Source organism: Phyllobates terribilis, unplaced genomic scaffold (assembly GCF_046119375.1).
Source record: "Phyllobates terribilis strain yellow unplaced genomic scaffold, ASM4611937v1 Scaffold_7__3_contigs__length_470593459, whole genome shotgun sequence".
NCBI classification, from domain to species: Eukaryota; Metazoa; Chordata; class Amphibia; order Anura; family Dendrobatidae; genus Phyllobates; species Phyllobates terribilis.
The window spans coordinates 396,480,591-396,494,294 of record NW_027362767.1 but is presented as its reverse complement, the minus strand read 5'-3'; the positions used below and the strand labels follow the sequence as shown (position 1 = coordinate 396,494,294).

Sequence of the window (13,704 nt, the reverse complement as noted above, 5' to 3'; positions counted from 1 at the left end):
AGTGTGTGTCACTGCCTCATACATTGTCCTTTTTTGCCAATTCATAATTTTTCCTGATATCTCCTATTAGTGTGGTGGTTCCATCCGTATTCAGCTAAATTGGTTCCAAACACACTATATAGGAGTAGATAGAGAATTTTTTTGGTCTTGCAGCGCTAGTGCACAGTGCTCTGCATCTGTACTGTTCACCGCTGTCTGCAAGGTCTGGTGTGTGAGTACAGCTCACCCTGTAGTGTGTGCTTCAACCACGTCTGGTTGTAGTGCACTCAGTGTGTGTCACTGCCTCATACATTGTTCTTTTTTGCCAATTCATAATTTTTCCTGATTTCTCCTATTAGTGTGGTGGTTCCATCCGTATTCAGCTAAATTGGTTCCAAACACACTATATAGGAGTAGTTAGAGGAGCCTTTCTGCAGCATTGGGCCTTGCAGCCCCAGCCAGATTAGTATTAGCCTATTTTTTGCAGCCTCATCTATTGCATTGTAGGTTACCTTCCTACATTGTAATAGCTACAAAAAGTTTGTGATACTATCGTTATTACATCTTTAGGCACATCCAGTGTCTTTTTTTGACAAAAAAAACCTAAATAAAGTTCACCAAACACTCCACTTTACAGTTGTGTAGGCCACATTAGCTCATATTAAAGTCTAGTCCACACTTTATAAAATTAGTGTTTCTTATACCTGTTAGCAGCTGTTCAGGAATAAGCACACTAAGACCTTAGTACTTTTCTGCCTATCTTTATCAGTCTACCAAGATGAAGAAGGCAGGGAGTAAGGCATGTGGTCGTGGGCGTGGGCGTGGGCGTGGAGTTTCTGCAGGGAGAGGACGTGAGGATTCTGTGCCTGCAGGGAGAGGACGTGGGATTCTGTGCCTGCTGCGGGCACCAGTGACTCAGCATCCCCCAGTTTTACCAGGGAACAGTCCTTTATGCGCAGCTTTGTAGGAGCTAGCCGTACCCCACTGCTGCGCGAGGACCAAATTGAAGCCGTTGTCGGATGGATGGCAGCTAATGCATCGACTTCAATTAGTTCCAGATCCTCTCAGGTCCTGAGCACTGAAGAGCACCCATCTGTCTCTTCACCACCTGCCAAATTGCCCAGGCAGTCAGAGAGCCCTGGACAGGAGCCATCTCTACTTCTGTTCTCTGAATCTCTTGGCTTGGAAAGAGGGGGCCAGCCAAGCAGAATTTGAGAATTTGAAGAAGAGGTAGTATGCAGTGATGCGCAAATGTTTTGTCTCTCTGAATCTGAAGAGGCGGGTGGGCCAGTGCCTATGGTCAGCAGCACACCTCAGTACGCATCTGATGATGAGACTCAGGTGCCACTTTCTGGTGCGTACTGTGCTGTCGAGACTACCCAGGAGAAGCAGTTGTTTGAAGAGGGTGGTGTAGATGATGAGATCCTTGACCCATCATGGCATGAGGGACAGGAAGGTGGTGGGAGCAGCTCTGAGGAAGAGATTCCCCGAACGGCCCAAAAAGGAGGGAGAGGGAGGGGGCAGACTTGGTTGCCTGTAGCCTCCACTTCGGCACCCATTAGGAGCATGGCTCTTCCAAAATCCAAAGTGTGCGCTCCCAAGACTTGCAGTGCCTGGTCCTTTTTTGACACAGTTGCAGATGACATTTGCTTTGTCAAATGCAAGCTGTGTAATCAGAAGGTGAAAAGAGGGAAAAGTGTCAGCAACCTCAATACCACAAATATGTGGAAACATGTGCGGACCAAGCACGTGGTGGAGTTACAAAAACACACTGAAGACCTAGGCCAACCTACAGCGCCACCTACCACCTCTTCAGCTCGTGTTGTAGCCTCTTCCTCCAGCTCACACACAGCTGGTTCGGCTTCCTCACAGGATCGCCATGGAAGAATCTCTGGCACTGTTGTACAGAGACACAGTGTAATTCCACCCACAGCACCACTTTCCCAGTCATCCTCACACTCCCAGGCCAGTCTACAGCCATCGTTAGCACAGGCATGGGAGAAAAGGCGCCCATACTCGGCAAACCACCCCCGAGCACAGGCTCTGAATGCTGGCATTGCTAAACTACTGGCCCTTGAAATGCTATCATTCAGGCTGGTGGAGACTGACACATTCCGTAATTTTATGGCATTGGCAGTCCCACAATACAACGTGCCCAGCCGATTTTATTTCAGCAGGCAAGCCGTCCCTGCCCTGCAACATCATGTGGAGGGAAAAATTAAACATGCGCTACAAAACGCCGTCAGTAGCAAGGTCCACCTGACCACCGATGCGTGGACCAGTAAGCATGGACAGGGACGATACCTTTCCCTCACTGCCCATTGGGTAAATGTTGTGGAGCCGGGTACAGATCTTGAGAGTGGCGCTGTACGTGTTCTGCCAACTCCAAGGATTGCAGGAATCCAGTCTGTACACATTGACTCCTCCTCATACTCCAGTTCCTCTGAATCAGCGCTGCAGGAGCCGTCACGGTCTACCTCCACATCGACCCGTGAACGGTTACCTGTTATGGTGACCAATATGAGCACAGCCGTGGCCAAACGTCAACAGGCCGTATTAAAATTTATTTCTTTGGGGAATCGAAGCCACACAGCGCAGGAGCTCTGGAATGCCATCAAGCAGCAGAGCGACGTGTGGTTTGTGCCAGCGAATCTCCAGCCAGGCATGGTAGTGTGTGACAATGGCCGAAATCTGGTGGCAGCTCTGGGCCTAGGCAACCTCACTCACATCCCATGTCTGGCACATGTGCTCAACTTGGTCGTGCAGAGTTTTTTGAGGGACTATCCGGATCTTGATGCACTGCTTCACAAGGTCCGCATAGAGTGCGCTCACTTGCGGCGTTCCAGCAATGCAAGATCACGCATTGCAGCTCTGCAGCGCCGATTACGTCTTCCGGAACATCGCATCATATGTGACCTACCCACCAGGTGGAATTCAACGTTACATATGTTGGAGAGGTTGTGTGAGCAGCAGGCAGCAGTAATGGAGTACCAGCTGCAGCAGGCGCAAACAAGTCGCAGTGCGCGCCGTTCACACTTCACCAGCACTGAGTGGGCCTCTATGAAGGACATTTGCCACGTTTTGCGTGCCTTCGATTATTCCACGCGGATGGCGAGTGCAGATGATGCACTAGTCAGCATGACTATCCCCCTTATCTGCCTGCTTGAAAAAACACTGCAAGCACTAAGGGACGAGGTTTTGGAAGAGGTGGAGGATGAGGAGTCACAAATGCCATCTGCTTCTCTACAGTCTGCGCAACGTGGTTCCTCACAAAGGCCTAGGCAGGGGACACTTTGTGAGGAGGATGAGGAGGAGTCAATGGATGAGGAAGACATCTGTCCAGAGGAGGGAGGTACACAATGCTCTAGTAGTCAGTATCTAGAGCGAGGGTGGGGTGATGCAGAGCAGGCAGAGATCACGCCTCAAGCAGGGGACAGCGTTTCTTGGCCAGTTGGCAGTCTGCAGCACATGGTTGATTTCATGCTGCAGTGCCTGAGAAACGACCGCCGCATCGCCCACATTCTCAACACGGCTGATTATTGGGTGTCCACCCTCCTAGATCCTCGCTTCCGGGACAACTTACAAAGCCTCATAACACCGTTGAACCGGGAGCGTAAAATGCGGGAGTACCAAGACGCACTGGTGCATTCCATCATGTTCTCCATTCCAACCGAGAGCAGTGCTGCTAGTGCTTTACAAAGCAGCTCAGTGCGTCGAGGCAGTGGAGGAAGCTCTGCACAAAGAGGGAGCAGAAGCAGCGCCTCAGCACAAGGCAAGACCAGTATGGCCGAAATGTGGCAAAGTTTTGTGTCCCCGCCGCCACAAATGTCTACACCATCACAGACGGCTCCAGTCAGCAGGAGGCAACGTTTCCGTCAGATGGTGACAGACTACATGTCTTGCCCTCTTAGTGTACTCCCAGACGGCTCTTCTCCCTTCAAGTTTTGGTTCTGTAAGCTGGATACATGGCCAGAGCTTAGTCAGTATACATTGGAGGTGCTAGCTTGCCCTGCTGCTAGTGTATTATCGGAACGCGTCTTTAGTGCCGCAGGTGGTGTACTAACAGACCGTCGCATGCGACTATCCTCCGATAACGTTGACCGGCTTACTTTTCTCAAAATGAACAAGGCCTGGATCTCTCATGAATTTGCCAGTCCTCTTCCAGAATAAATAATTGGTTGGCAACAGTATCCAGGTCTCCTGTTCTGATCATGTTTCTACCACCTGAACTGTAATCCCTGAGCTCCAACACCGCCAGTTGGCGCTCGGAAGTGCCGTCTGCACAGTCAACACTTGCTGCCGTGTTATTGGGGTTCAGTAACGTCAGCTGTTCCCCTGCTGTGCGGACGGCAATTTCTCCTGCTCTGTCCACATTCTCACTACTACAGATTTTAAAGTTGCTCCAATTACACCTCTGGCTCCTCTGTTTTCAGTATTATCCCTGAGGTCCAACACTGCCAGTTGGCGCTCGGAAGTGCCGTCTGCATAGTCAACACTTGCTGCCGTGTTATTGGGGTTCAGTAACGTCAGCTGTTCCCCTGCTGTGCGGACGGCAATTTCTCCTGCTCTGTCCACATTCTCACTACTACAGATTTTAAAGTTGCTCCAATTACACCTCTGGCTCCTCTGTTTTCAGTATTATCCCTGAGCTCCAACACCGCCAGTTGACGCTCGGAAGTGCCGTCTGCACAGTCAACACTTGCTGCCGTGTTATTGGGGTTCAGTAACGTCAGCTGTTCCCCTGCTGTGCGGACGGCAATTTCTCCTGCTCTGTCCACATTCTCACTACTACAGATTTTAAAGTTGCTCCAATTACACCTCTGGCTCCTCTGTTTTCAGTATTATCCCTGAGGTCCAACACTGCCAGTTGGCGCTCGGAAGTGCCGTCTGCATAGTCAACACTTGCTGCCGTGTTATTGGGGTTCAGTAACGTCAGCTGTTCCCCTGCTGTGCGGACGGCAATTTCTCCTGCTCTGTCCACATTCTCACTACTACAGATTTTAAAGTTGCTCCAATTACACCTCTGGCTCCTCTGTTTTCAGTATTATCCCTGAGCTCCAACACCGCCAGTTGACGCTCGGAAGTGCCGTCTGCACAGTCAACACTTGCTGCCGTGTTATTGGGGTTCAGTAACGTCAGCTGTTCCCCTGCTGTGCGGACGGCAATTTCTCCTGCTCTGTCCACATTCTCACTACTACAGATTTTAAAGTTGCTCCAATTACACCTCTGGCTCCTCTGTTTTCAGTATTATCCCTGAGGTCCAACACCGCCAGTTGGCGCTCGGAAGTGCCGTCTGCACAGTCAACACTTGCTGCCGTGTTATTGGGGTTCAGTAACGTCAGCTGTTCCCCTGCTGTGCGGACGGCAATTTCTCCTGCTCTGTCCACATTCTCACTACTACAGATTTTAAAGTTGCTCCAATTACACCTCTGGCTCCTCTGTTTTCAGTATTATCCCTGAGCTCCAACACCGCCAGTTGACGCTCGGAAGTGCTGTCTGCACAGTCAACACTTGCTGCCATGTTATTGGGGTTCAGTAACGTCAGCTGTTCCCCTGCTGTGCGGACGGCAATTTCTCCTGCTCTGTCCACATTCTCACTACTACAGATTTTAAAGTTGCTCCAATTACACCTCTGGCTCCTCTGTTTTCAGTATTATCCCTGAGCTCCAACACCGCCAGTTGGCGCACGGAAGTGCCGTCTGCACAGTCAACACTTGCTGCCGTGTTATTGGGGTTCAGTAACGTCAGCTGTTCCCCTGCTGTGCGGAAGGCAATTTCTCCTGCTCTGTCCACATCCACTGTACTACTGATTTAAAACCTCCTCCAAATACACCTCTGGCTCCTCTGTTTTCAGTATTATCCCTGAGCTCCAACACCGCCAGTTGGCGCTTGGAAGTGCCGTCTGCACAGTCAACATTTGCTGCCATGTTATTGGGGTTCAGTAACGTCAGCTGTTCCCCTGCTGTGCGGGCGGCAATTTCTCCTGCTTTGTCTACATCCACTGTACTACTGATTTAAAACTTGCTTCAATTACACCTCTGGCTCCACTCGGTTTTTAGTATTTACCCTGGGTTCCAGCACCGCCAGCTGGTTCTCGGCAGTGCCTTTGGATTAGGTGCCTCCTTCTCGGTATCCAAGTTCCACCAACGTCTGCTGGTCCTTGGTAGTGCTTTCTGGCACAGGTACCTCCTGCTTAGTAACCGAGTTCCAGTACCGTCAGCTGGTCTTCGGCAGTTCCATTGGCTCTTGTACCTTCTGCTACCCATCCGGGTTCCAGTACCGTCAGCTGGTCCTCGGTAGTTCCATTTGCTCTTGTACCTTCTACTACCCATCCGGGTTCCAGTACCGTCAGCTGGTTCTCGGCAGTGCCTTTGGATTAGGTACCTCCTTCTCGGTATCCAAGTTCCACCAACGTCTGCTGGTCCTTGGTAGTGCTTTCTGGCACAGGTACCTCCTGCTTAGTAACCGAGTTCCAGTACCGTCAGCTGGTCTTCGGCAGTTCCATTGGCTCTTGTACCTTCTGCTACCCATCCGGGTTCCAGTACCGTCAGCTGGTCCTCGGTAGTTCCATTTGCTCTTGTACCTTCTACTACCCATCCGGGTTCCAGTACCATCAGCTGCTTCTCGGCAGTGACTTTGGCATGGGTACACCCTCCTGCCCAGCCTGGTTCCAGCATGCCAGCTGTTTCCGGGTAGTGTCAACGTCACTTTGCCTCCAATGCGTTGTCCTGTCGTGTTGCGGTCGGGTTAGCCGACTCTATGGTGCCTGCAGTTTAGGTGACTCCTATGTGGGCTGCGGGATTTGGCAATGAAGGCTGGTTCCATAGTGCCAATAGGACAAGCACCCCCTGTAGGACTGTGGGTTTTGGTAACTACGGCCGGCTCGCGGCCTTGAACTTTTTTTTACATGGGTACTTTCTGCTACCCATCCGGGTTCCAGTACCGTCAGCTGGTTCGGCAGTGCCTTTGGATTAGGTGCCTCCTTCTCGGTATCCAAGTTCCACCAACGTCTGCTGGTCCTTGGTAGTGCTTTCTGGCACAGGTACCTCCTGCTTAGTAACCGAGTTCCAGTACCGTCAGCTGGTCTTCGGCAGTTCCATTGGCTCTTGTACCTTCTGCTACCCATCCGGGTTCCAGTACCGTCAGCTGGTCCTCGGTAGTTCCATTTGCTCTTTTACCTTCTACTACCCATCCGGGTTCCAGTACCGTCAGCTGGTTCTCGGCAGTGACTTTGGCATGGGTACTCCCTCCTGCCCAGGCTGGTTCCAGCACGCCAGCTGTTTCCGGGTAGTGTCAACGTCACTTTGCCTCCAATGCGTTGTCCTGTCGTGTTGCGGTCGGGTTAGCCGACTCTATGGTGCCTGCAGTTTAGGTGACTCCTATGTGGGCTGCGGGATCTGGCAATGAAGGCTGGTTCCATAGTGCCAATAGGACAAGCACCTCCTGTAGGACTGTGGGTTTTGGTAACTGCGGCCGGCTCGCGGCCTTGAACTTTTTTTTACATGGGTACCTTCTGCTACCCATCCGGGTTCCAGTACCGTCAGCTGGTTCTCGGCAGTGCCTTTGGATTAGGTGCCTCCTTCTCGGTATCCAAGTTCCACCAACGTCTGCTGGTCCTTGGTAGTGCTTTCTGGCACAGGTACCTCCTGCTTAGTAACCGAGTTCCAGTACCGTCAGCTGGTCTTCGGCAGTTCCATTGGCTCTTGTACCTTCTGCTACCCATCCGGGTTCCAATATCGTCAGCTGGTCCTCGGTAGTTCCTCAGCTTTCTTGTACCTTCTGCTACATTTCCAAGTTCAAGCTTTTTGAAATGGTTCTTGGTAATCACTCTAGATCTCCCTGACGAGGACCCTGAAGACGAGGACCCTGAAGACCAACCCTAAGAAGACGAGGACCCCGAAGACGACGACCCTGAAGACGAGGACCCTGAAGACCACCCCGAAGAAGACGAGGACCCTGAAGACCACCCCGAAGAAGACGAGGACCCCGAAGATGAGGACCCAGAAGACCAACCCGAAGAAGACGAGGACCCCAAAGACGAGGACCCCCGAAGACGACGACCCTGAAGACCACCCCGAAGTAGACCAAGAAGATGACCCTGAAGAAGTTGATCAAGAGGACAAAGAAGAGAAGACAAGCACCAAGATACAGAAGAACAAGAGACAGAAAACCAAGAAGCAGAAATACAAGAAGCTGCAGAACAAAAAGCGGAAGAACATTAAGCATAAGACTAAAAATCAGAGCAAAAGATAATATCTAAATTATAAGCAGAAGATGACTAAGCAGTGTATGGGGGTGAGTCCGTTCCTCCTCGTGGTGCCCCTGGAAAAGACCTGCTGCTGCAGGCCAAACTGAACGCGGACAAATCCTGTTGTAAATCTTTTGTGATGGGCAGAACGAAAGGTGTAATGTCCAACCTTTTACAGATAACAACTACAGGAATGCCTGCCACAAATAAGAATATGATGAAGAAGAAGAAGAAGATGAAGAAGTAGAATATGAAGAATGTAAAAAAAAAGAATAATACGAAGAAGGTGAAGAAGAAGAAGATGAAGAAGGTGAAGAAGAAGTGGATGAAAAAGATGCTGGGGATGATGAAGGAGAAAGTGTGGGAGAAGTAAAAAAGAAGGTGAAGAGCATGGAAGTAGTGAAACATAAATATCTGACAAAATATAAAAATATTTAACATAGTCAATATTTCCGTAACTCAGAACGTCTTAAAAAAAAATATTAATTCCTGCTATTCCATTTGATTGGGCTAAACCTCTATGCCTTTATTGTCTCCCCCACCTCCCCCAATACATTCTACATTATTCTTAGTTATTTTCCTTCATGTAGAATTAACCTACAAGGAAAGAAAGGGTTTATTTTCATTCCGATATTTCTGTCCCATTGACATGCATTGGTTTCCGGTATCGGAATCGGCGATATCCGATACTTTTTCGGTATCGGTCCGATCCAATCCGATCCGATATTTCCCGATATCGGAAGGTATCGCTCAACACTACTTTTCAGTTGTTTCACACTTTTTTGTTAAGCATATAATTCCACATGTGTTAATTCATAGTTTTGATGCCTTCAGTGTGAATGTACAATTTTCAAAGTCATGAAAATACAGAAAAATCTTTAAATGAGAAGGTGTGTCCAAACTTTTGGTCTATACTGTATATCTACATGGATGATGACAAAAGATGTATAAAAGACAATACAAAACATACAAAATATCAAAAATACATAATGGTAAACAGGACAATAGTAATAAACTTGTATTGTACTCAGCCACCGCATCTAAAGGAGCACCTCCACAGACTGCCTCTTATCTGGGGGAGCCCCTCACTGCCTAGACAGCTTCCACATTTTGAGGAGTTCCCCCGGTCTAGATCACCTCTACAACTGGGGTTGCATCTTCCTGGCTAGACCGCCTCTACATCTTGGGGAGAACCTCCCTGCCTAGAACTCCTCCACATCTGGGAGACCTCCTCCCTGCCTAGACTGCCTCCACATCTGTGGGAGGACCACCCTGCCTAGACCACCTCCACATCTGGGGGAACACCTCATGGATAGAACACCTCCATATCTTTGGGAGTACCTTGCTACCTAGATCACCGCCACATCTGGGGGAATGCCTTACTGCCTAGACCGCCTCCACATCTGGAGGAGTGCCTCCAGACCTAGTCCACCTCCACATCTGATGAAGGCTTTGTCTAAAACTGCCTCCACATCTGGGCGAGCAACTCTCAGCCTACACTCCCTCCACATCAGGGTCAGCGCCTCCCTACTTAGACAGCCCCTACCTGCCTAGACCACTTCCATATCTGTGGGAGGACCTACCTGCCTAGACCACCTCCACATCTGGGGGAGCGCATCCCTGCCGAGATAGCCTCTATATCGGAGGGAGCGCCTCCCTGCCTAGACATCCTCCTTATCTGGGGGAGCACCTTCTTGCCTAAACCAAGATTCACTCAAGAGTATTCCTTCCATGTTGCTATTTTGAATGGACTCAACACTTACACAGTGGACTGAGATTAACATTTTGCAATGTCTTTGTTCAGGAGTTGCCAATGTGCAGTGCACTCCATCTCCCTGGCATCAAAAGGCTATATCAATGCTGACCATAGGATTATTCAAGTGATAGAATCAAACTGAGTCATTAAATTAACCCTATACTATACACTGTGGTGATACCTGTGACTGATGGCCTCTTTATATTTACTTACAGACACTCCAACTGACCCAGAAAATATATTGCGGCTTACTGTTTCTAATGTCATTTGCACCATCGTGTTTGGTGAAAGATATGACTATGAAGATCAAAAATTCTTAACCCTCTTATCATATTTTAATGAGATTTTACAACTGGCAGGCTCCTCTGCAGGAATGGTAATTATTACATAATGTAAATTCTACAATGTCTAAGGGTGTAATGTATATCATATCAATTTACAAAAATAAAAAGGTTTCAATCTTTATGCCAACCTCTGCTTACATTACTAACAGAGGTCAGGACATCTTGGTTCCCATCACACATGTCTGCAGCTTTGGCACAAAAATGGAGCAAAGATCCACTGAGCCATCTGTTAAGATGAGGCAACTTTGTAGATCATCGAGATTTAAAATTATCCTACTGTGTAGTGTCTACAGCTCCTGCACAAGGGTATAGCTGTGGGCAGTGCAGAGGTAACAGTCCCCCAAATTATTGGTAAACTATTTACCAAATGAATGTTATTAAGATGTAGATGGCAGAAAGTATGATGGACTGAAGGATATGACAACGCAGGGTTTGTTTGTAGTCTGTCGCCATAGAAACAAAAAGATCTTCTTAGAGATACTGGGGTCTGCTGAAAATACTGTTCCCCACAGCAATAAAAAATACTAATGAGCCATTTTAAAGGAGTTGTCTGGCTTACATAAAACATAATTTATGTGAAAAAGTAAAATCTGTCAGATTCTGCTGCTGTCAAACCTGTCAATCAAGCTCAGGCCTCTCCTTGAGTGATTGCTCCATCATTCTTCTCCTGAGCCTGATGTTTCGCTGATGATGCGACGTTACATTCTTCTGACCGCTGCAGCCAATCAGTTTACCTGTTGCGAAAAGAGGTGACATGATCAAAAAAGAGAACCTCAGATTTTGTTATTTTTACCTCTTCTATACCCCCAGTAATGTTTAGTTTAGGTCGAAAGACTCATTTAAAATGGCACAGAAGGGGGTTGTATTTTTAATTGCATTAAGGCCCTGTACTTTCAAATTTTGCTTCTGTCTCCATACCTTTTTTGTCTCCATGGTTACAGACCATAACGAAATCCTGTGTTACCCTAACCTGCAGTCCATCATACCCCCTTCCATCTGTCCCCTCCTTCTTATTGAACCATATTTGATACAGTAGCTTGACAAGAATTAGTGGATGAAAAATTGGTGGTAAGAAAACAGGATCAGATGAAAGAGGTTTTTTTTTAGTCTGTAACCACGTAGACACATAACTCTGTCAAGGAACTGTAGACACAAAAGAACAGTATGTTTTTTAATCTCACATAGTTGTCTCATTTTTAAGTTCACATGCACTGAAGCAATGCAAAAATAAACTGTTTTGTTAAGATTAAGATCAAGACACTGAACCAACAAAATAACAGCAATTGTGTTTTTTTTTCTTTTGCTTCCTAACAAATTTAGCTCCTTAATATGTTTCCAAGCATAATGCCCTACCTTCCTGGTCCTCATCAGAGGTTCTTCAAAATTGTCAAAAGCCTGAAGCAATTTATTAAGGAGATGATAAAAACCCATCGAGACACCCTGGACGAGAACTGCCCTCGTGACTTCATAGATTGCTTCCTTATAAAGATGGAAGAGGTGTGTGGATAATGTTAGATTATAAGACCATTGAGGGTCACATTTGGTATGTAGAGAACATCCATGGTATCCAAAATGTAGCTAGATTGAAAGCAAGACATCATCATATCGATTGCGCTTTTTTAACTGCTATTTGGTCTACACAGTGTACGTATGTGAAGTTTTGACCATTTTTCATCATTAGAAATTGATTAATTTACATTTTTTTTTAGGAAAAAAAAATTCTGGACACAGAATTCCATGATGAAAATCTACAGGCCACGATCATAGACTTATTCTTTGCTGGAACAGAGACTACAAGTATGACGCTGAGATACGGTTTTCTTATACTCTTGAAATATCCAGAAATACAAGGTGATCATCGTAGTTCATTTTGTTAATGCATTTTTATATTATTTTATTTGTCCCCCTTATACGGTAGATTGTGTAGGACTAGTAGTCAGAGTAGACCTAAAGTCTTGACACATGGCAAAAATATAGGTGACTTTGTTGCAACATTTTCCTCTTGTTGCAACCATTTTTCCTTAGGCCACTAATGTCATTATGTCATTGATTCCACTTTTTGGCAAAAACAAAGAATATAGAAATTCCCACACCCACTTCCTGAAACCTTAGCTTCCAATAAAATATTAAATGCAAAATGGTCCCCTATGAAATCTCTAAATAATAATGTGTGAGATCAGTAGAGATTATCCTACAACACTACATAAGATGGAACTATGTGGCAATTCTTTTTCTTACGAATTTCATTTGAATCCATCTGAATGCCTATTAGAAAAAAAAAAGATTTTCAGAACCCTGGTCCAGCAACCACTTCCGTGTTCCTTGGCTGCCAAACCATAGTTCTGCTACCTCCTCCTACCTGTCAGCATTCCTGGCGATCCATGTGTAGAATGTATCAGACACTAGCTTTTTCATCCTAGCCAGTCATATTTTAAAAGCCGCCTGGGACAAGCCTGTCCGATTATGCTTCCCGGCTGCTTTTAAAATTCTCCCCACCCACTCCCCTTGAGTGACAGGTCTCTCCCTGTGTGCGTGTACAAGGAGAGATCTGTCAGTCAGAGCGCAGTCAGACGGCCATATAAATTGGACCAAGATTGGACCGCAATGCTAGGAATGGTAACGGTTCTCTATACTAAAGCTTCATAGAAATATATGAAGCTGTCACGCTTGGGATAGGAGAGCCAACGATCAGTTTGTGTATTGTGGTCCGATTTATACGGTCGTCTGACGGTGTCCTCACCGGCAGTGAGCGGAGAGAAACTCACTATACTTTTAAAAAAGGAGCACTGGAATTGAGGCATGCACCTCTTAATGATTTTGGCATATTTTACAAGTGATGTGCACTTTTGATGGAAATGTTGCTCCGGTGAGGGGCTGATGATCATTTCCGACATAATTAAAGCCTCTTTTGTGGCATAAATTATGTTGCATTTGTTGGCTGGCTTCATTATGCCTCCTGCTGCTCCAGCTCTGCTTACCTTGACACAGCTAGCTGGGACTAGTGTAAAGATGGCGAAAGTCACTAAATTTTGCACAATTTAGAATTCCGCAAAGGAAATTTGCAACATTTCAAGGACTTTCACTTCAAAATTCTGTCAAAAACACATTGATGAGTCGGGGGACTAAGTCTGGGGAGAATGTTACTACCCCAAGACCAAGAAATATAATACATCTTCAGATATAATCAGATATAATAATTGATTGATTAATTAATCATTATAAAAACAAAAGATATCCAGTACATAAGAGAGAATTTTTAAAATTTGACAGCTTTGGTGAATTTTTAAAAAAAAAAATGGTTGTCCAATTGTCCTTCAAGCACTTAACTCAAATACAGCCTTTGTAATATCAAAGTGACCTCCACATATATGACTATG

At 46.7% G+C, this 13,704-nt stretch overlaps 1 protein-coding gene across 1 annotated transcript in view; it reads left to right on the top strand.

The window, feature by feature from the left end:
• LOC141154989 (cytochrome P450 2A4-like) overlaps window positions 1-13,704 on the top strand; it is a 38,200-nt gene that overhangs the window by 18,242 nt on the left and 6,254 nt on the right. The window contains exons 4-6 of the mRNA XM_073641579.1: window positions 10,199-10,359; window positions 11,648-11,824; window positions 12,037-12,178. Coding sequence (XP_073497680.1) covers window positions 10,199-10,359; window positions 11,648-11,824; window positions 12,037-12,178 — 480 coding nt within the window. The remainder of the gene's footprint in view (window positions 1-10,198; window positions 10,360-11,647; window positions 11,825-12,036; window positions 12,179-13,704) is intronic.